The 21,469-nt window shown below is 46.8% G+C and overlaps 1 protein-coding gene across 11 annotated transcripts in view; it reads left to right on the top strand.

Moving 5' to 3' along the window:
- The window catches only part of KTN1 (kinectin 1), a 105,803-nt gene that overhangs the window by 46,728 nt on the left and 37,606 nt on the right, over positions 1 to 21,469 (top strand). For all 11 annotated transcript variants that reach the window (XM_077919351.1, XM_077919214.1, XM_077919245.1 and 8 more), the window contains exons 10-20: positions 1,699 to 1,786; positions 3,600 to 3,766; positions 5,310 to 5,378; positions 6,112 to 6,149; positions 7,668 to 7,758; positions 10,255 to 10,323; positions 12,731 to 12,768; positions 12,902 to 12,992; positions 14,356 to 14,424; positions 20,293 to 20,327; positions 21,200 to 21,290. In XM_077919351.1, the coding sequence (XP_077775477.1) occupies positions 1,699 to 1,786; positions 3,600 to 3,766; positions 5,310 to 5,378; positions 6,112 to 6,149; positions 7,668 to 7,758; positions 10,255 to 10,323; positions 12,731 to 12,768; positions 12,902 to 12,992; positions 14,356 to 14,424; positions 20,293 to 20,327; positions 21,200 to 21,290 (846 nt within the window). The remainder of the gene's footprint in view (positions 1 to 1,698; positions 1,787 to 3,599; positions 3,767 to 5,309; positions 5,379 to 6,111; positions 6,150 to 7,667; positions 7,759 to 10,254; positions 10,324 to 12,730; positions 12,769 to 12,901; positions 12,993 to 14,355; positions 14,425 to 20,292; positions 20,328 to 21,199; positions 21,291 to 21,469) is intronic.

Genomic DNA, 21,469 nt, shown 5'->3' with positions numbered 1-21,469 from the left:
TCTTTTGAGGTGACATAGATATAAAAATACGAACAATGGGGTGGGCAGAAGAACCCTCATAAATCTGCAGGACCACAGGATGAAACAGCAGATGCAGTGGATTATAAGACAATAGAAAATACTTTTACACAGGAACTTAAAAGCTTTTTTAAAATAAAAAAATGGAATAAAAAGGTCTTGACTTTGTGTAGGAATCAAAAGCAGGTGCCAGGTAAGCTTTCCTAGGAAGAACATCCCAATGTCTTAGGGAAAGCACCCGAAAAATACTACAGTCATACCTCGGGTTACATACTTAATTCATTCTGGAGGTCTGTTCTTAACCTGAAACTGTTCTTAACCTGAAGCACCACTTTAGCCAATTGGGCTTCCTGCTGCTGCCGCACGATTTTTGTTCTCATCCTGAAGCAAAGTTCTTAACCCGAGGTAATATTTCTGGGTTAGCGGAGTCTGTAACCTGAAGCGTCTGTAACCTGAAGCGTCTGTAACCTGAGGTACCACTGCATTGTAATGTTGCTGGGACTAGCCAATCCCTCTACAGTTAACAATTTCACAGTTAACAACAATAATAAACTGCCTAACTCATTATAAAATTATGTAAATGTTATGCTCAATGTCAGGACCACCTAGGGAGCAGGTGTCAAAGGGTGATTGGAAGAAACGATGAGAATCCATTAGTAATATTTAGAAGGGGTCCTTGGCTGACAATGTAAACTCGGGGCTACATTAAATGTAGAATCTGGATGCACTTGCTAAAGTAGTCTAGCAGGATGGACTATTGGGGGGGGGGTTAATTATTGTTTTCCTTCACATACCCTTGTGCTGAGTCCAATAGCCACAGAGGGATGCTGGTAGACGTGCTGTGAAGTGCAAGGTTCACAGCAAGGTAGAGCAAGGTTCAGCACTGGGGGGTTGCTAGTGAATCCAAGCCAGCAGTTTACTGCTATGGAAGGTGAATGCCACTGCTATCTGCTCTTGGTTTCTGAACTCTTTGGCACTCCAAATGATGTGATCTGGGTACCTAGGGCAGATGAAGGCAGTTCATGCAAAAAGGCATTCTCGGTCTCTCTCCCCCTTCTTGCACATCCATCTTGGGCTATCTGTTCCACTTTCATCACCCTGAATCACGTACAGTGGTACCTCGCAAGACGAATGCCTCGCAAGACAAAAAACTCGCTAGACGAAAGGGTTTTTTGTTTTTTGAGTTGCTTCGCAAGACGATTTTCCCTATGGGCTTGCTTCGCAAGACGGAAACGTCTTGCAAGCTTGTTTCCTTTTTCTTAACACCGTTAATACAGTTGCGACTTGACTTTGAGGAGCAACTCATAGCACGCGGTGTGGTAGCCTTTTTTGAGGTTTTTGAAGACTTTGGTGATTTTTGAAGCTTTTCCAAAACTTTCCCGACACCGTGCTTCGCAAGACGAAAAAAATCGCAAGACGACAAAACTCGCGGAACGAATTAATTACATCTTGCGAGGCACCACTGTATTCAAAGGATGAAATAAAAATGTTAGGGTTGAGCGCTCTTCCCTTAGCAAATGTTGGACTTGAGAGCTGCTCAGAAATGACTAAAGCAACAAGAGACATGTGAGGCTCTCTCTTTATCGTGTGTGTGTGTGTGTGTGTGTGTGTCTGTCTTTGAGAGGTGATGCAATAACATGATCAGAGATGTATATTGTTCTCTGTTCTCTTAACATCCAGGCGCAACTACAGGAAGCTGAGCGAAGATGGGAGGAAATGCAGAGCTATCTCAGGAAACGAACGGCAGAACATGAGGCAGCCCAGCAAGGTGCCTTATTCAGTTCCCCCTTTTATCCTTTTCCCATCAGTGGGAAGAAATCCCTCCACGGGATCCCGTAGAAGCCTCTTTAAAGACGTTGGGTTGCGTCCGGTGGTGGCTTTGTGCTAGTGTCAGGGACTGGCTGGACTCGGAGGAGTGGTGGCTGGATACTGAGGAGGGGGGACCGGGAGAAGCGGAGTTTGGAGACTGACTTGGAAGAAGTAGTCAGTGATCTGGGAGAGCCTGCAATCTCCAGAAGACAAGAGGCAGAGGCAGGAGAAGCTGCAGGATTGAAGAACGGGAGGAGGGAGGGAGAGGTCAGGCTGGTGTAGAGTCAGAGGCTTCCACACCTCCTCCTCCTCCTGCCTCATCTCTCCTGTTCTCTTGTCTCCCAGGACCAGGAGAGGACTGAAGAGGGAGGAGCAGAAGCAGGTTATACTTGGGCATAGTCTGCCTGATTGGGTGGGGGAGATACATAAGCTGGGGTCGGGGTCGGGGCCTCTACATTGCGGCAGCTACCTTATTGGATGCACACCTAGGAGTACCTGAGAGATGTAGGACTGGGAGGCATGCCGGTGTGGTGTAGTGGTTAAGAGCGGTAGACTCCTAATCTGGGGAACCGGGTTCGCGTCTCCACTCCTCCACTTGCAGCTGCTGGGTGACCTTGGGCCAGTCACACTTTTGTGAAGTCTGTCAGCCCCACTCACCTCACAGAGTGTTTGTTGTGGGGGAGGAAGGGAAAGGAGAATGTGAGCCGCTTTGAGACTCCTTAAAGGGAGTGAAAGGCGGGATATCAAATCCAAACTCCTCCTCCTCTTCTTCTTCTTCTTCTTCTTCTTCTTCTTCTTCTTCTTTTCCTATCTTATAAACCTTTCTCCTTACATTCCCAGCACCTTTTTGATTTATACATTTTGGCTAACTTACATTTCAAGAATTCCCAAAACACAAAGTCTTACTTAATATATAACATGTGCAACTCAATATCTCAAAGCCAAACACTCCAAATATTTCTGAAATAAGTCCATGAGAACAACTGTCTCTATGTGTACTTGTGCTGGTGCGATCCCAACAGAACTCTCAACATTGAGATACCTGGATTTCAATCTCTGTTTCTTCTGGTCGGCCTGAAAAGGAACATTACAATGGCAATTCAGTTCTCCACTAAATAAGTCTGCTCCAACCTCAGAATGGCACTCTGCTCTCTTTTTGAAAAGGCCTTTGTTGTTGTTCTCATGGACGTATTTCAGAAATACTTGGGACTGTTTCGCTTTGAGATATTGAGTTGCACATGTTTTTATTATTAAGACTTCATGTAATAGAAATTGTTGAAGTGTCGTCCATTATTGTTAATGAATTTTTGTAAACTATAAGTGTATATACCTTATACTTGGTCCACCAAACTCACTCTTATCTGTACTGTTTAAAACAAGGGTGGACAACCTCATTTCTGAAGAGGGCCACACTTCTTTGGAGTAAAGGGCTGTGGCTGCAGCCCGGTGGTGGGTGAACTTGCTTTAAAATGGAAAAATTGGTGAAGGGCAGGGCAAGAGGAAGGGCCCTTGCCCCATTGATCCCCTACTTAGGGGCTTCCCAGAGGGATCTGGCTAACCACTGCGGGAAGCAGAATACTGGAAGAGTCGGACCCTTAGTCCAATCCTGCAAGGCTGACATTTTATCTTACCTTTGTGGAGTGTGCACTCGGTAGCCAGCCTGGGTTTGTCGCCATCAGATACCCTTCAGTCCAGAGGGAGAAAAAAGTAAACGTAACTTTTGCTAAGTCTTCACTTGCCTATCAGTCCCCATATTGTTCTTCTTGTGGCAGATGTGCAGAACAAGATTGTGGCTAAGGACAATGAGATCCAGAGTCTGCACAGCAAGCTCACCGATACGATGGTATCAAAGCAACAGCTGGAGCAAAGGATGATGCAGTTAATGGACGCAGAACAAAAGAGGGCAACAGCGGAGGATTCAATACAGAGGCAGCTTCAGGTATGGCTCTATCTCACCCACTCGATGCGCCTTCTAGTTTCTCGGGTTTTTCTTTACTACATCAGAGTGGTGGAACTCCTTTCTGCTTTACAGGCAGATAGCTTGTGTTTCCATGGTTAACCCATGTTGCTGTTCAGTCGTTTAGTCGTGTCCGACTCTTCGTGACCCACTGGACCAGAGCACGCCAGGCACTCCTGTTTTCTACTGCCTCCTGCAGTTCGGTCAAACTCATGCTGGTAGCTTCGAGAACTTTGTCCCACCACCTCGTTCTCTGTCGTCCCCTTCTCCTTGTGCCCTTAATCTTTCCCAGCATCAGGGTCTTTTCCAGGGAGTCTTCTCTTCTCATGAGGTGGCAAAAGTACTAGAGCCTCAGCTTCAGGATCTGTCCTTCCAGTGAGCACTCAGGGCTGATTTCCTTAAGAATGGATGCGTTTGATCTTCTTGCAGTCCATGGGACTCTCCAGAGTCTCCTCCAGACCATAATTCAAAAGCATCAATTATTCGGCGGTCAGCCTTCTTTATGGTCCAGCTCTCACTTCCATACATCACTACTTTTACTATGGTTTACTATGGTTAACCCATAATGCAGAAATCCAAGTGCACCTCCTGGCTTTGGGGATATCCATTGGCCACTTCCTTCCAAGCTCAGCAAGATGCCTCCTGCAGGATTGGAACGCCAGAGGTTCTGAGCTTGTGACAGATTCTGCGCTTTAGCATGCGTTCTGTTTCCACCTTCTAGAGACCATTCTAGTGACCGTTTCACTGGTCAAGCTATGTGCCACCCCCTCCAACAAAAGCAGCTTGCAGCAAACCTTGGCTAGGTGCTCTTTCACGCCCACCCCTGTTTTATCATGAAGTGCAAGATGACACAACACCCATCTACTTCTAACATTCCTATATCTTGCTAATCTAGTGTGAAGACATCATTGCAATGGCTTACAGACAACTGAATTCAACATAGGTCAACTTAAGTGGCAGTGGCAACACAGCGTAATGTTCCAGCCACCCAGCTGCTGGCTCGAAATATATATTTTCTAAATAAATGTTCTCTGCCTGAGTGAGGCCAGTTCAGGGGCCGGGGCAGGCTGGCCTTCCTGGGCAAGGTGTTCTCAAAAAAACCAGGTGCCACCTGGTTGCTGCCTGTGCCCTCTTTACTCTCTTGACTCTGTATGACCTGGAGGTGTGTAGGTGACACGTTCTGGAAAGGACTTGGGTGGAAACTACTCCTAAAGCAACATTAAACAATGTAATATTGGGTACAATGCCAATTATTCAGAATCCAGTAAGCATCCTTCAAACGGCTTATGATAGCTTCAGCAGATTGGATTTTGTTTTCAATCTCTCCCTTTCTTTTTCTGTAACCCCGATGCAGACTGGGGCAGCTTCACTATACATCCAGGTTTAACCATTTAAGCAGAATAATCCTAGTGGGGCTGGGGGGGAACGGTACTGTGTTATCCTTTTTCCTGTACAAAGCCATTTCAGAACAAAGTGTTCCTAAAGGTGCTACCTGCTTGACGTTTTGCATCTCTTTTTCCAAAAGGAGCTGATGGAACAGAACGAGGCTTTAAAAGCTCAGCTTCAGAAGTTCCATTCCCAGATGGCAGTCCAGGTATGGAAGCATTGGAATGGCTCGTAGCTGTCATTGCCGCCTTCTCCTTTGCGTTCAGAGCTAATGCCAAGTACCTTGGAACTGAACTGGTATGGCAAGGAATGCCAAGAGCAGCTCAGTGCCATAGTCTACGTTACGATGGCACACGGCACGTTCGTGCATTCACGTGGGGGGGAATTCAGCATCGCAGTATGACAAATGCTCCATCTGCACAAGCATTTCCACTTGACAGACAGAACAATCCCCCCTCTCCACCTCTCGCAGCCTCCTGGCACCCTCTCCTGCAGTTGGGTGTCCTTGCAGAACTTGCTAGGTAAAGGCTGTACATGGTGCCTGGCAGAGTTTCATAGGTAAAAATCGATGGTGCCCCAAGGCTACAGTTGGGAATTTTGGGTAAGGTGATGAGACAAAGGCCACTGGGAAAAGGAGGGGGTTTGAAGGCAGGGAGATATGAAGAGCCCCTCTGTTCTTGGAGACCCGAAACAACTGTATCACGATTGCACAGTCAAATCCTGGTTGGGCTTGCTTGGAGTAAGACTGGTGTTGAGCAGGGTGGCTCCATTTTTACCTAAAGAGATCCATTTACGATGGATCGAAGCCTCCTTTTCAATCTGGTTTCTAGCTTTGAAATACGAAGCTTGCAAAGACCCTAAATGCCCTTAAACGTGGTGATGCCTGATCAAGTGTTCAATTCAGAATAGCAATTTCATCTGCATCTTCTTGTCTCTTTCAGAGTTCAGCATCAGCCCTTGCAGAAGAATTGCACAAGGTGTAAGTATTATTTCATTCCTGGGTTTGTTATTTGCTTTGGTGTGTAGGCACTTCAGTTATATAGAAGAGATTTTTCTTGGAGGAAATGTTGTCATTTCCAAAAATCATACCCGCCATTGTTACAGATTCCCCTAAGAAGCCATAACCATCTTCCTAAGGATTTCCCCTCCGTGCTTAACATTTGCAGTACATTATACTGTGTGTTGTTTTAGCAGGAGAAATTAACTCAGCCCCCTCATTTAAAAAAATAATAAAACAAAATACCCTCTTGTTGTAAGATTCAGTTGAGTGACCATGAGATTTCTGAGTGTGGCGGTGGGTGAGGCAGGCTGTGGGTGTGGTTAGAATAGTTCTTGTGTATGGAAGCTTTTTGTAGCCTGTTGCACAAAACCCCAAACCATGCATGAAACTGCCTTATATGAGATTCAGATTTTGGGTCCATCTCAGCCGGTTGCAGTGCTCTGATTAGCTGCAGCTCTCCTAGTATTCTGGCAGGGGGAGGTCTTTTATGGGAATTTAGATTTTTAATTGGGTATCTGGCAGAAGCGCTTGAAGAGATTGTGGAGCAGGGCTGATGAGTCCAGTAAGAAGAGACTCTTGGGGAGAATCGTGAGGACTAAATAGAGAGTCCTGGATGCTGATACCTAGTTATGAATGTGCTGATTTCTTTTTTTACAAAAATACTCCAGCTCTGGTTCTCCCCACCCCCGTTTGCATTGATCTTCTTTCTTTCCTCACATCTGTGTGATTAACTTCCCTGTTGCAATATGTTAGTGTAAACCTGACACCAGTTATGCAACATGGTAGGTGAGGTTCGGCCCTGGGCAGAGGCCAGTGGTTCAGAGGGGAAGCTCAAGCTTTTCTGGGGCAGGTTAGTCAGACCTGCCTTGCTTTTTGCCCTCTGCCCTGTGAGAAGGAAGGTCAGAAGCAGAGACTAAGAGAAATGGGGTCACAATGACCTCACAGGGTTCACTAAAGTCACCATGGGAGTGGCGGTGGAAGGACACTGTCCTATGAGCTGCCCTGCTTCCACGGCGGCCTTGAGCTTCTGCTCTTGACAGTGGAAATAGGGCATGTGCTGATAATGGATTGACTCTCTGGCCCCATCAAGGTGCTGGTTTTGGTGAGCTGTTTGTTCTCCTGGGAACTGTCTTGACCTCTCACTAAAGTATTCTGCATTGCGGATTGCTAATATCTCCTCCCGCCCCAACATACATCAGTATTAGGTTCTGTAGCAGTCCTTAAAGGACTGGATCTTGCGGTATTATCACCCTGGTCATCAAAAGCTGAAGTGCAGAATTTTGGACAAGTCATGCTGGGTGTGCAGCTGCAAGCTGTGTGCATTTTCTTTTCATTTACGGAGGCCCTGTTGCTTGCATTTCTAAAACCAATAACTTACTGATCGTCAACTGCAGTTGAGCAGATTCTCATTACCTCTTTGTCGGCTCTGCTTGTTGTGATGATACATTGCTAATGGAGGGGTGCCCTTTCATTTTGTTTGGTTTTTTTTTATTGCAGGATTGCAGAAAAGGATAAACAGATAAACCAGGCTGAGGACTCGTTAGCCAACGAACGCATCAAGCTAACCAGCAAGGAAGAGGATCTCATGGTATAGCAAAAGCTCAAGAGTTGCGTGCGAAAAGTGGAGGCTTTGATGATGGCAATGATTTCATTTCTATACTGCCCTTCATCCAAAGATCACAGGATGGTTTGCAGTATAAAAACACAAAAGCACATACCACAATAACACACACACACACACACACACACACACACACACGAAGAAATAGTTGTTATTAAACCTGATGTAGCATGTATATTTTAATCCTGGCAAGTAGTGGTTAAGAGCAGTGGACTCGTACAGTGGTGCCTCGCAAGACGAAATTAATCCGTTCCACGAGTCTCTTCGTCTTGCGGTTTTTTCGTCTTGCGAAGAACGGCTATTAGCGGCTTAGCGGCTATTAACGGCTTAACGCCTTTAAGAAAAAGGAAACAAACTCGCAAGATGTTTCGTCTTGCAAAGCAAGCCCATAGGGAAATTCGTCTTGCGGAACGACTCAAAAAACGGAAAACCCTTTCGTCTAGCGAGTTTTTCGTCTTGCGAGGCATTCGTCTTGCGGGGCACCACTGTAATCTGGTGAACCGGGTTCGATTCCCTGCTCCTCCACATGCAGCTGCTGGGTGACCTTGGGCTAGTTACACCTCTCTAAAGTCTCTCAGCCTCACTCACCTCATGGAGTGTTTGTTGTGGGGGAGGAAGGGAAAGGAGAATGTTAGCCGCTTTGAGACTCCTTAGGGTAAGGAGACCACCTTGCTCCTTCCTCTCCCTCTGCCAAACACCACAGACATTGTGACTGAGTCGTGGTGGGGTATGGCTTTTCTCCTTTCCCTCCTGTGCTTGCACATCTCAGTCTTGCGGTTTTCAACAAGGCAAGAAGTAACCAGAGGCAATTGCCTGCACCTGCTGCTGGTTCTGCTTTGGTTCCAAGACTCCCAAGATTTCCTACTCCCTTGCTTCCAAGGGCAGAGATTTGCCCCAGCAAGTGCAACTGAAGTGATGAAGAGGAACGAGTTGCAGCAGATCTAAGATGGCTGGAGCAAACCTCTCCTAAACTGTCCCAGTTTGACCTGTTTCCTCTGAGGTTGTAGTACCTCCTAGTCCTCAGCCTCAAAAGTCAGATCATACCTTTGGGTGTGAAGTGGGGCAGGGGGGAAATTGCTTAATTTCCAGGGTCTGGGCAACCCTTTTACAGTGTCATTTTAAAGGACGTGGTACTGAATAATCTGTTCGTTTGCAAGTGCACAGGTAGAATGGGTATTGCAAGGGCACCAAAGGAAACTCTTAGTTCTTAGAGAACTAAGAACTGTGATGGCAGCAACCCTGCAAGCTCAAACTCTGCAAAGATCTCTTGGGAACTCAGCAAGCCCTTCCAAACTCCAGAAATCCCTCTTTGCCCTCCCCTGCAAAGGGGAGTAGCAGAATGAGGTGGTTGAAGCTGGGGGAGATGATCTGTGCCCCTGCAGAGGGATATGTTGTTTTGAAATGCTTCCTTGTGGTGTTAAAGTTATTGTATTTTTAATATTTTGTTGGACGCCGCCCAGGGGAAATATCATCATCATCATTAACTCCCTGCATGTGTAAATGAACAAACAATCTTGCACATTGGAGCAAGACCATCTTATTCCCTTCTGGGCTAGTTTTCCGGAGGGTGTCCTATTTGTTTTTTGACATGCAAGGGAGCATTCAGATATATTTGGGCTATGATCTGAAGGCAGTACAGAGCATTCTACTGTCTCACTTTCTCACTTGTTAGCTTGCTCGGCAAGATTCGAATGTTACGACAGCAAGTGGTCTTTAAGCTAGCATGGAAAAATTGAGAACTAGGTATACAAGCAGGATTGCCCTCCATCTTTTCTAGATTTTGAAATCTAAGAAGAACTGGGAATGTATTTTGTGGTTAGGATTTATTGGTCATCTATCTACAGAAGAAATCAATAACTAAAGTGGTCTTTCTTAAAAATATATACGTATTTGAAGGATGCACTAAATGTTGCATCGAGTTTGCTGTTTTTAAACTGTGTGAAATAAACAAGTAGCAGCACAACCGCAGAAATCTGCCCAATGTTGGGAAAGTAGGGGAGAAGATGGGATTTTAACCTGCCTGTGGAAGGAGATGAGATGAGGCTGTTTCTTGGCAGGTACAGTGGTGCCCCGCAAGACGAATGCCTCGCAAGACGAAAAACTCGCTAGACCAAAGGGTTTTCCGTTTTTTGAGTCGTTCCGCAAGACGAATTTCCCTATGGGCTTGCTTCGCAAGACGGAAACGTCTTGCGAGTTCTTGCGAGTTTGTTTCCTTTTTCTTAAAGCCGCTAAGCCGCTAATAGCCGTGCTTCGCAAGACGAAAAAACCGCAAGATGAAGAGACTCGTGGAACGGATTAATTTCGTCTTGCGAGGCACCACTGTACATGGAATGTATGTTTTGATTGCTGCAGATGAGAAGCCCAAACTGAGATTGGTGCAGTTGGAAATGTAGAATTGGTCTTCATGGCAGGGACTTCCTGGCCGCACCCTGTAATGTGAAACCTGTTTCTTCCCCTCTCCAGGTTGTACAGAACATGAACATGTCCCTCAAAGCAGAAGTGCAGAAGTTGCAGGCGCTCACCAACGAGCAGGTTAAGAAACCCATATTCATATCTTGACAAGTACTGTGTTCTGCCATTCCACTGACAACACTTGAGTGTTATTCGTGCCGAGTAATATTTGTGCTTAGCATAAGCTAAGGCTCCAAATGTAAAAGGTGGGATCATTCAGTGCCTCTTAGGAATGATCTAAACTCAAAAGTACTTAAGGTGTGCTCAATTGGAAGCACACCTCAAGGGGGTGAGCTTAATCTCTTATCTGCTGCTCTTTGCACAAAATCTTGAAAAGAAAAGCTTTGGCTCACGCCTGACCTCACACATGGAAGCCCCTTTCCCCCTGCAGTCAGAAACTTAGAGGCTGGTTAGAGTTGATCGTTAGTGATAGGGGCGTTTTGCACATGCTCTAGAGCCGTAGCTCAGATTTTGTGCTGCACATTCAGCCCAAATGTGTATTTAAGCATAGTATATAATTGCAACAATTCTTTATCCAGCCTAGGCCTACATTCTGCTTACCTAAACTTCTTAAACAAGAGCTACTGGTTTTCGACCGCCTGGAAAAATCTAGTGATTTTTGTTGCTTAGGATGATCCACCTTTGCCCTGGACCCTCCTCTCTTCCTCAGTTCCAAACATCTGCACAATTTTTTGTTTTGTAATTAATCCACTGCTACTGCTAACAAGTTGTGATAAGAAATCGTGCTTGCCCTGCCTAAACAGATGGGACAATTTGAGATCTAGGACTTTCGAGGGAAACGTGAAGGAAACAGTTGACTATTCAGTCAAGTAAACAAAAAGCAGGAGTGGAGAAAATCTAGCCCTCCGTATGTTGTTAGACTTCAGTTCCCATCAGTCTCAGCCAGAATGGCCAGTAGTCAGGAATGATGGGAGTTGTAGTTCGGCGACATTTGGAGGGCATCTCCTTCCCCACCCCTGAAATAAAGTGTTGCACAATGGGAGACTCTTGTTCTCTGTCCTTGTGGGCTTGAACTGAGTGGAGGATGGTTCATGCTAAGGCCACGTGTAGCAGGCTAAGGAGACCCAGGTCTAGATCATCTCTCTGCCCTGGAGCACGCTGAGCGATGGCGCACCTCTCAGTGTTTCTCAGCCAAAAATAACTTGCAAGGTTACACATACTTTTCATCACAGTTGTGCTTGCTGCGGCTGGTGCACAGAGTTGTTGTTGTTTAGTTTTTTAGTCGTGTCCGACTCTTCGTGACCCCATGGACCAGAGCACGCCAGGCACTCCTGTCTTCCACTGCCTCCCGCAGTTTGGTCAAGCTCATGCTGGTAGCTTCGAGAACACTGTCCCACCATCTCGTCCTCTGTCGTCCCCTTCTCCTTGTGCCCTCAATCTTTCCCAACATCAGGGTCTTTTCCAGGGAGTCTTTTCTTCTCATGAGGTGGCCAAAGTAGTGGAGCCTCAGCTTCAGGATCTGTCCTTCCAGTGAGCACTCAGGGCTAATTTCCTTAAGAATGGATGCATTTGATCTTCTTGCAGTCCATGGGACTCTCAAGAGTCTCCTCCAGCACCAGAATTCAAAAGCATCAATTCTTTGGCGATCAGCCTTCTTTATGGTCCAGCTCTCACTTCCATACATCACTACTGGGAACATCACTACTACTCCATGGACAAAGGCAACAGGTGCACAGAGTAGGAGAGACAAATGTGCTCTTCATTCACCTATGGGCATGTGCCGGAGAGCTGCAGCCCAGTCGGGTTCCAAGCACATGTCTTCCCGATGCTAAAGGGCATGTGTCTTATCATTCACGCTTTCACATCTTTGCAGACAGAATCTGCATTAACTGCAGCAAATCCAAGTGCCGTACAAAGCGTTGAGCCACCATGGGGAATTAAGCACCTGTTTGTGGATTGTTTCATTGCAGGCGGAAGTTTCCCTGTGTTTGTGGCTTCAGCCTGCTTTGAAGCTCCTCCAGCTTAAGGCGGAAATCCTCCTTTTTCTAGATTGCGGCTTGAAGTCATTTTCATAATATCAGAGTAATGGAGTTGGTGCCCCCACAGTGGAATGACTCTCTGCCCGTTCGTGGGCAGATATCTTCTCCCCCCGCCCCCAGCTCTGTGGCATTTCCTCTAATGCAGTCATATACATCATTATCCAGAGCAACGGTGCCCTGAGCATTTTCACTTCCTAGCCTGTTACCTAATATAAAGTGCTTTCTTTCCTAGATTTGAAAGCATCGCTGCAGAGCACAGTCTGATGAGCAGATTACTGAGCATGTGGCGGTGCCTTTTTCGGAGATGTGCAAAACATGTGTCTCCCCACCCCACCCCTTTTTTTTGCTTGTGGCAGAAAATGAGAGGCACAGCAAGAAGCTAAATTTCATGGGCTCAATCTTGGCTTTTTAACATTGGATGTAGCCGTGTTTGTTGACTCTTGCTCGGATGCAACACACTAAATAGTGCTAATCCTCTTTCTATCTAGGCCGCTGCTGCGCATGAGCTGGAAAGGATGCAGAAAAGGTAAATAAACAAAGAGTGCCATCTGATAAGCCATTGTTCTTTGATTGTTCTGTGCTTGCTTTGGAGTGGGCTGGGCCTTGTAAGCAAGGGGGGGGGGCTTTTTTTCTTTTTAACCTTTTGCCCTGTTTTTCAGCACTCAGGCCAGAGATGAAAAAATCAGAGCACTGGAGGAGCAGCTTGAGGGACACCATGCCAAAGCTTCAAGTGCAAAAGAGGAACTTCAGGTAGTGCGTGTGTGTGTGTGTGTGTGTGTGTGCATTGCCTAGAGCAGCCTTACTCAAAACAGGACAGCTGACAACTTGGCAGCAGGACTAGGAAGGGCACAAGAAAAGGTGCTGGATGGTAGTGTAGCAGCACAGCGTCCCAAAAACAAATGGAGATGCGGCTTGAAAAAATTGCTGTCAGTGATGCAGGAAAGAAGAGTGAGATGTCTCATCACAAAATTGTGGCTCAGCATGAAGCGAGCAGAGGGGCACTGCAGTGTCTGTGCAGACCCCAGTGCTAAGGAGCTTCTGAAACAAGTAGGGATTTCAATATGAGCAAAAGTATGCACTCAGCGTTCCCCTTCCCCATGCTTTTTCTCCAGATCAGCTGTTTTTCCTTATTTTTATTTTAAATCAGGGGACTTGAGGTCTAAACCACATGTTACGATATTCAGTATTTTTAAAAGTGTGCTTAAACTGAACTCTTTTATTTTGAGGAGAAAGTAGCTTCAGGACATGTTTATCTAGAATATGCTCTGATCCAGATCAGGCTTGCAGGGTTCCCTGCTGGAGAATGACCATACCCAGAGGTGCTGTTCACAGCAGTGCTGCTAATAGGGGCAAGGTTTTGTCCCAAATGCTAGATTTGCTTCCACTTGCTAGACCTTTTTGGGGGGGTCCTAGTCTACCCCCTTCCCTGGTTCCCTAGTTTATTCTAGTTCTTCCTTTGAGCATCTCTCCCTTCCAGCTCAATGCTGTTGAAATGTGATCTCCTGCATTCAGGAAGAAAGGCCAGAGCTCAGTGGTGGATCATCTGTTTGGCATGCAGAAGGTCCTTGCTTCAATTCCTGGCACCTCCAGGTCCAGGACCTTCCTTCCCCTTCGGAAGCAGCTCTCCAGGAGTTCAGAAGTGCAAGCAATACTGAGCTAGACAGACCCAGTGGTCTGATTTGCCATAAGGCAGCTTCATGTGTTCAGTGTCTCTTCCCACCCCACCCCCCAAGATCAAATTTGTACTCCCCCCCCCTTATTCCTTCTGCTCCATCAAAGCACTTTCCCCTGTGTTCAAAGCACTTCACATAGGCTATTCCAGTAAATCTGTGCCCCTTGGGATCATCTGGAACAAGCTGGTATCGCCATAAGCGGGTTAAAGCGAAGACCCTTCCCAGAAGTGCTATCATTATAATCATGGTGGCGATCAACCCTTTTCAATTCAACGGATAGATAGCCAACCCAAACAGGGATCAGGACTCTCTTAACATTTCTGCCAATTGCTGTTCATCAGAACCACCATTTCTCTTCCAATAACACACAGAAGATTGCAGGAGCAATGTCTGGGTACAGAATTCCGAACTGACAGCGCCGTCTGGTGATTTCATTTCAGGTTCTAAAGGATCAGAACAAAGCGCTGCAGTTGGAAGTTCAGAAGCTGCAGGCTCTCTTGTCTGAGCAGGTATGGCAGACAAATTGCTGCTAATAATACTACCTTTGTTCAGAAACGGCTGTTGATGTAGATGCAGCTGATTTGAGGGTTGGATGTGGGAGCCAGCAGAGGGTTAAAGGATGTTTATCCTGTGTCTTCTAGTTGCTTATAGAGCTGGGTTTGGAACTACTTCTAGGTAGGATGCCCTGCTCACCCCCCCCCACCCCCGAACAACATCACACCTGAGAAGGGAGGTCATATGCTCAGAAATCTAGTATCTAATTCGAATTCCGGAGCTGTCTTTGGTGGTGGACAATACTTGCTTGGTTAAGTGAGCTCCACGCCCCAGTTAACTTCTTCAGTATTTCAGGAGGACAGGGTGCAGATCCGCACCCAACTCACATTTAAAACACATGACTTCCTCCAAAGAATCCCGGGAAACAATAGTTTGCCAAGGGTGCTTGGAATTGTAGCTCTGGGTAAAGCTGCAGTTCTCAGGATTCCTTGGGGGAAGTCATGTGGTTTAACTACCGTATTTTTCGCTCTATAGGACGCACTTTTTCCCCTTCAAAAATGAAGGGGAAATGTGTGTGCGTCCTATGGAGCGAAGAAGCCATAGCCCCGCTTACCCTTTCCCGGCTGGAGAGGTGACGCGCGACTATGGCAGCAGCCTCTCCGCTGCGCGCCTTTCCGCTTCTCCTCAACCTGCTCTTTGGGGCTGGTGGTGGGCTTCCCCCCGCCAGCCCCAAGGAGCAGGTCGAAAGGAGCCTGGAGAGGAGAGGGGTCGGTGCGCACCGACCCCTCTCCAGGCTTCCAAGGTAGCCGCCTGAATGCACCTTAAACGGCAACTTGTTTTAGAGGGGGAAAACAAAAGGGGAAAATTCTCCCCCTCTCTGCGCAACGCCTCCTGCTGCTTCGCTGAAGGGGCGCTGGGCAGAGAGGGGGAGATTTTTTTTTCTTGTTTCCCCCCCTCTAAAACAAGGTGCGTCCTATTGTCCGGTGCGTCCTATGGTGCGAAAAATACGGTACATGGTGCAGATCTGCCAGATAGTTAAGTTTCAAAAATCATTTAATTTTTTTTTTAAAAGTGGGGCATAAACGTTTGTGCCTGCTCTTGTCCTTTGCTTTTGTATCTAGATTGGTATTATTTGCTGCATGTACCATATTTTTCGCTCTATAAGACGCACCTGACCACAAGACGCACCTAGTTTTTGAAGGAGGAAAACAAGGGAAAAAATATTCTGAATCCCAGAAGCCAGAACAGCAAGAGAGATCGCAGTGAAAGCAGCAATCCCTATTGCTGTTCTTGTTTCTGTGATAGCTGCACAGCCTGCATTTGCTCCATAGGACGCACACACATTCCCCCTGACTTTTTAGGAGGGAAAAAGTGAGTCTTATAGAGCAAAAAATACGGTATATGCGTGGTGTTTGGAATAGACTGGAAACAGGTGCAAGATCTTGACGATTTCACCATTTATTGACAATATTTTATGCTCCTTAATATGCATGATTCATAAGCCGTTTATGTAATACCGTATCTTAATGTTAACTATATGAGATATTAATTGGAAAATAAGTTTCTGGTCCTCCATGGGAGACCATGGGTTAGAATGCGTGCAGCAAAAAGCACCCCCTTATAATATCCAGTCTCTTTCTCTTAATCATACAACTTCAGGGTAGGAAGCAGCCAAACAGACCCCCCACTTCATTTGGCCACTATTTCTTCAACTGGCCACTAATTCCTGCATTGGAAGGGGTTGGACTAGATGATTTGGGGCGTCTTCCAACTCTACGATTCTTATCCTCTCACAATACCATTATGTCTTGCTGGGGGGCGGGGCGCGGAGTTGGAGTAGACAATCTGAAATATACAAAAACTACGCATGCACGTTGAGAACATGCAGGCCCAACAACTCTTTGGAACCCACTTAATAGGCTTTTCCTGCTTCGCGAATGCCAGTGGTGCTCTAGGTCAGGCTTCCTCAACCTTGGGCCTCCAGATGTTTTTGGCCTACAACTCCCATGATCCCTAGCTAGCAGGACCAGTGGCCAGGAATGATGGGAACTGTAGTCTCAAAACATCTGGAGGCCCAAGGTTGAGGAAGCCTGCTCTAGGTGATGTTTTCAGTAAGGGATGCCTTTAATTGCTTATGCCTCTGGCAGTACAGTATTACAATATTCAGATGGGTGGACAATGCTGTGATAATCAGGGTTGCTGTTCTCTTGGCCAGGGTGGAGAGCACCAGCTGCTTGTGTTATCTACTAGATCTTGCTGAGTAGACCAGACGTCAGTGGTAGGCCTTTGGTACAAACCTTAGCTTTGCTCTTTGCTTGGATAACGAGAGGGTTTGGTTTGCATTTGAGACTCAGGGGCTGAGAATGGAGATGTTGGGGTCGCCGTTTGCCTTCCCTGCTCCAGATGGCAGAGCATATAAGCCCCTCTGATCTCTGACCTAGAAATGGTTGTTTTGGTGCAGCTCCTGGAAAAAGGGAATCCACAAAGGACTAGAAGGGCTGCCGCCACCATCGGATAGCTTGAAAGGAAGCATTTTGGGAGCAACAATTTGCTTAGCTCCTTCAGCTTCTTTGATGTCTTTGCCCTTTACTTCTTGCCACTAAGGAGCGGCCACATTTGGGTGCACAGGTCCTGCAAATGTAGCCGACCAAGTTGGCTCTTGCCAACGTCTATGGAACAATATCTCATTGTAAGTAACTGGGAAATGTCTCCAAAATAGTCTTACTCGGAGTAGACCTATTCAAATTACTGGACCTAAGTTGCCCGTGTCCATCAATTCCAATGGGTCTTCCTTGATCTGCTGCAGAGCTCATAGTTTTATTTGCTACAATAGTTTAACTCAGGGGTTGGCAAAGCTTTTGTGGCTTGGGCCAGTTCATGGTCCCGCGGACTCCACGGTGGGCTGGAGTGCGCGTGCATGCACAAATGCTATTTCTGGCGCGGAGGAGGCGTGTGCAGCTTCCCGTTGGCTGCAGGAGCTTCCTGCAGCCAATGGGAAGCCGGCCAGCGTCACGGAAGGTGGTCCCCGCTCTGCTCTGCACTGGTTTAGCGCAGAACACGGGAGCTAACCGAGCGGGTGGCGGGGGTCCATGGGCCGGTTAAACTTGTGGCCCATGGGTCTTAGGTCTTAGGTTGCCGACCCCTGGTTTAACTAATAGAACTTTCACTGAGGAAGTTATGCCAGGAGCAGGGGTGGATATAATTTTGGGGTTATAAGGAGCTGCTGTGCAGCAAGTCAGTTGCAGGCAGAGGTCATTCTCAGCCCCCCTCTGAGGTGTCTTGACCCAGGGGAAGCCAGCAAGGTGCCTTCAGATGTTTTCGGCTACATCTCATATCCCTATTCAGGCATTACGGGAGCTGCAGTCCAACATCCGTTGGGTTACCACATTGCCTACCCTTGGTTTAACTGGACATTTGTTGTTGTTTAGTCGTGTCCGACTCTTCGTGACCCCATGGACCAGAGCACGCCAGGCACTCCTGTCTTCCACTGCCTCCCGCAGTTTGGTCAAACTCATGCTGGTAGCTTCGAGAACACTGTCCCACCATCTCATCCTCTGTTGTCCCCTTCTCCTTGTGCCCTCCATCTTTCCCAACATCAGGGTCTTTTCCAGGGAGTCTTCTCTTCTCATGAGGTGGCCAAAGTCTTGGAGCCTCAGCTTCAGGATCTGTCCTTCCAGTGAGCACTCAGGGCTGATTTCCTTCAGAATGGAGAGGTTTGATCTTCTTGCAGTCCATGGGACTCTCAAGAGTCTTCTCCAGCACCATAATTCAAAAGCATCAATTCTTCAGCGATCAGCCTTCTTTATTGTCCAGCTCTCACTTCCGTACATCACTACTGGGAAAACCATGGCTTTAACTGAACATGGCGAGGATCAAATCTGGAACCTCCTGTGTCAACAGAAAAGTGGGAAGGGGTAGAGTCTCTTACAGATCACCAAACATGGCAGACGGACATCTAGCATTCTTTTGGCAAGATTGCTTAAAGCTCCAGAGGCTACAGAGCTGATGAAGGAATACTTCAGTAGTTCTGCAAGAAAATTGAAGAATATGTGGAAAAATGGAATCTGACCAAAAAAACTTGGCACTAGGGACAAATTTCTAGGAAGCTGGGACTGCAAGAGGCTGAGATAATTCCTCTAATTGATGCTCCTGTGGATGGGAAGAGTAGCAGAACATTAGTTGCATAAAGATAATACCTCAGCTTGGAAGAAGTAACAGAAGGGAGGGTTTATATGTGTTTCCTAGGATTGTGCAGAAATTGCTGAAACAGAATCTGGTACTGCTTGAGAATGTGAAATCTTGAGAACTGAAAAGGGGGATGGCTGAACAGGATCTCCAGCACTTAAGAGACAGCCCGGGAGGGAGCTTCACTGCATTGTGTAACTCCTTAGCCCTTCATATGTCCAGCAGAAGCAGAATAAATCATGCAAAGCTCTGCTAATTGGTTAGATTTCAATTAATTTTCTAGTTTCTCTTAGTGCAGAGCATACAGAGTTCTGGTTAAAGGAAGGGCAGGATTCTGGGAATGGGGGAAAGAGCAGAAAGGTTGAAACATCTTGCATTCAGGCTATATTGGTTTAGCCAGGAGTGCAAGGGACCAAATCAGAATTGCTTAAACACGAAATAAATTTATTTAAGTAGTAAAGGATGTTTTAAAAATTCCTTTTTCTTTGGCAAGTGACTCTTATGTGGAGGCAATAACCTTACATTTATTACAGAAAAGGGGGGCTTTAACGTCTTAACAAAGGGAAGTAGGTGATGTTGCTTACAAGTAATCTTTTTTTAAATTGGAGACTAGCTCATTGAATGAATCAAAATGACAAAATAGTGTAATAATTACAAGGTGAGGTGTAAAGTCGTTCAGAGGATTTTGGTGGCTAGTATCTAAGGCAGGGGGCGCGGGTGGCGCTGTGGGTAAAACCTCAGCGGCTAGGACTTGCCGATCGCATGGTCGGCAGTTCGAATCCCCGCAGCGGGGTGCGCTCCCGTCATTCGGTCCCAGCGCCTGCCAACCTAGCAGTTCGAAAGCACCCCTGGGTGCAAGTAGATAAATAGGGACCGCTTACCAGCGGGAAGGTAAACGGCGTTCCGTGTGCTGCACTGGCTTGCCAGATGCAGCTTGTCACGCTGGCCACGTGACCCGGAAGTGTCTGCGGACAGCGCTGGCCCCCCGGCCTCTTGAGTGAGATGAGCGCACAACCCTAGAGTCTGGCAAGACTGGCCCGTACGGGCAGGGGTACCTTTACCTTTATCTAAGGCAGCCATAGGCAAACTCGACCCTCCAGATGCTTTGGTACTACAACTCCCATCATCCCTGACCACTGGTCCTGTTAGCTAGGGATGATGGGAGTTGTAGTCCCAAAACATCTGGCGGGCCGAGTTTGCCTATGCCTGATCTAATGGTACAGAGACTGGGGTGAGGTATGTTAGAGAGTAGGAAAGCATCTCCTTGGCTCCAGGAAGCCCTTTTCTGTCCTCTCGTTCTCAAGCTATCTTTAGCATAATGGGCCACTTTGCTTTGAAATATTAACTGTAACAGTGAGAGCTGGGAACATGTTCTATTTGGCTTGGATAAAAGTGGCAGTTCCAGAATTCCTGCTTAATAGGAGTCAGGATATCTGGGCCATTTGTACTGCCAGGCAACGCATGGCAGTTTTGGAGCATCGTTGAAAGAAATCTAATCACCTTTTAACATGATTATTATCATGGCTGGGGAGGGGGATTTTCAGCTTCAGACTTTCTAACGTTTGACGGTTTTTTTGCATCGGCGCTTCAGATAATCAGCACAAATGCAAACAGCTGGATTCTGAGCAGCTGTCTTGCTCGCTAGAGCTGCAAACCAGCATTAAGCATGACTTTCTCTCTTTCTCTCCTGCTTTCAGACGAATAAGGATTTGTTGGAGCAAATGGAAAGAAGGTAAGAGATGGGGCAGTAGGTAGCCTCTCGTTTATTGCACTAGCAAACTCCCCCCCCCCCAGCAAAAAGAGCAGCTGTCAGGAGCTCAGCCTACACTCGAGTAGGACCCTGGCAGAGACATATGCCCGACTGGGATGTTCCCTCCCTCTTGGCCTTTCGTTCGGGAGCTTCAAAAGCTTTCTTCTGCCCGAACATCACAGCGACCGATGCCAACAGACACCGGCACACTTAGGGATCCGCAGAGTTTGTGCAGTTCACATAACAGACCTCAGCAACTCAGCATTTTGGCTAATCTACATTATTTACATATAAACACACATGGAGCACTGCAACATGGCTCCCTCTCTCTCTAGCATCAGACAGCAAAGAGAAAGAACAAAGGACAATAGTCCTACTTCACGGAGTGCAGTAACACAAACATCCTGTCTCCGTCACTTCCCACTCTGTGGAGTCAAAACATATACTGTCATGTGATAGAGAACAATCCCATGACTGCAATCATGGAGCAGGAATTCTAACAGGGGTAGGACCCCATACCTCTGTGCTAAGGTGCATGCTTGACATGGAGAGGGTCCCAGGTTCCATCCCTAACATTTCCAGTTAAAAGATTTTCTGTACCTGGACTGGGAACAACTGCTCTGCTGAAGACAGCCTGAGAACCGTTGTCTGCTAAATGAGACAGTCCTGGCCTAAATGAACTAGCGGTCTGGCTCTCGTTTTAAGGCTGCTTCGTATGTTCTTGCTTGCTCGCCACAATGCCCACTGGCTTCAGCAGGAAATACACCCAAACATATGAACATAGGATTGTTGTCCTGGTAGCACCAGTTGGTTTTGAGTTGAAGTTCATCACATCCTTTTCAACTCCTCCTCAGCATGACAGACAAGGATGACAAAATAAAGACGGTTGAGGAACTCCTTGAAGCTGGACTCATAGAGATGGCAAATAAAGAAGACGAGTTAAAGGTAAATCTTCTTAAGAGTCGGACGTGTCACAGTGTGGCATTGGGTGCTAATACAGTGTGTCTCGCTCCACCACAGGGTAGTTACATGCCCGGATTGTAGCAACAGCAGCTGCTGCTTCACTTTTGTCCCAAGCTCCCCTTTTCTGTCTCTCCATTGCTGTCCTGCCTCGGTTGCTCTGT

Source organism: Podarcis muralis, chromosome 1 (assembly GCF_964188315.1).
Source record: "Podarcis muralis chromosome 1, rPodMur119.hap1.1, whole genome shotgun sequence".
Lineage (NCBI taxonomy): Eukaryota > Metazoa > Chordata > Lepidosauria > Squamata > Lacertidae > Podarcis > Podarcis muralis.
The sequence above is the reverse complement of the archived record's forward strand: the minus strand, read 5'-3'. Positions and strand labels throughout refer to the sequence as shown.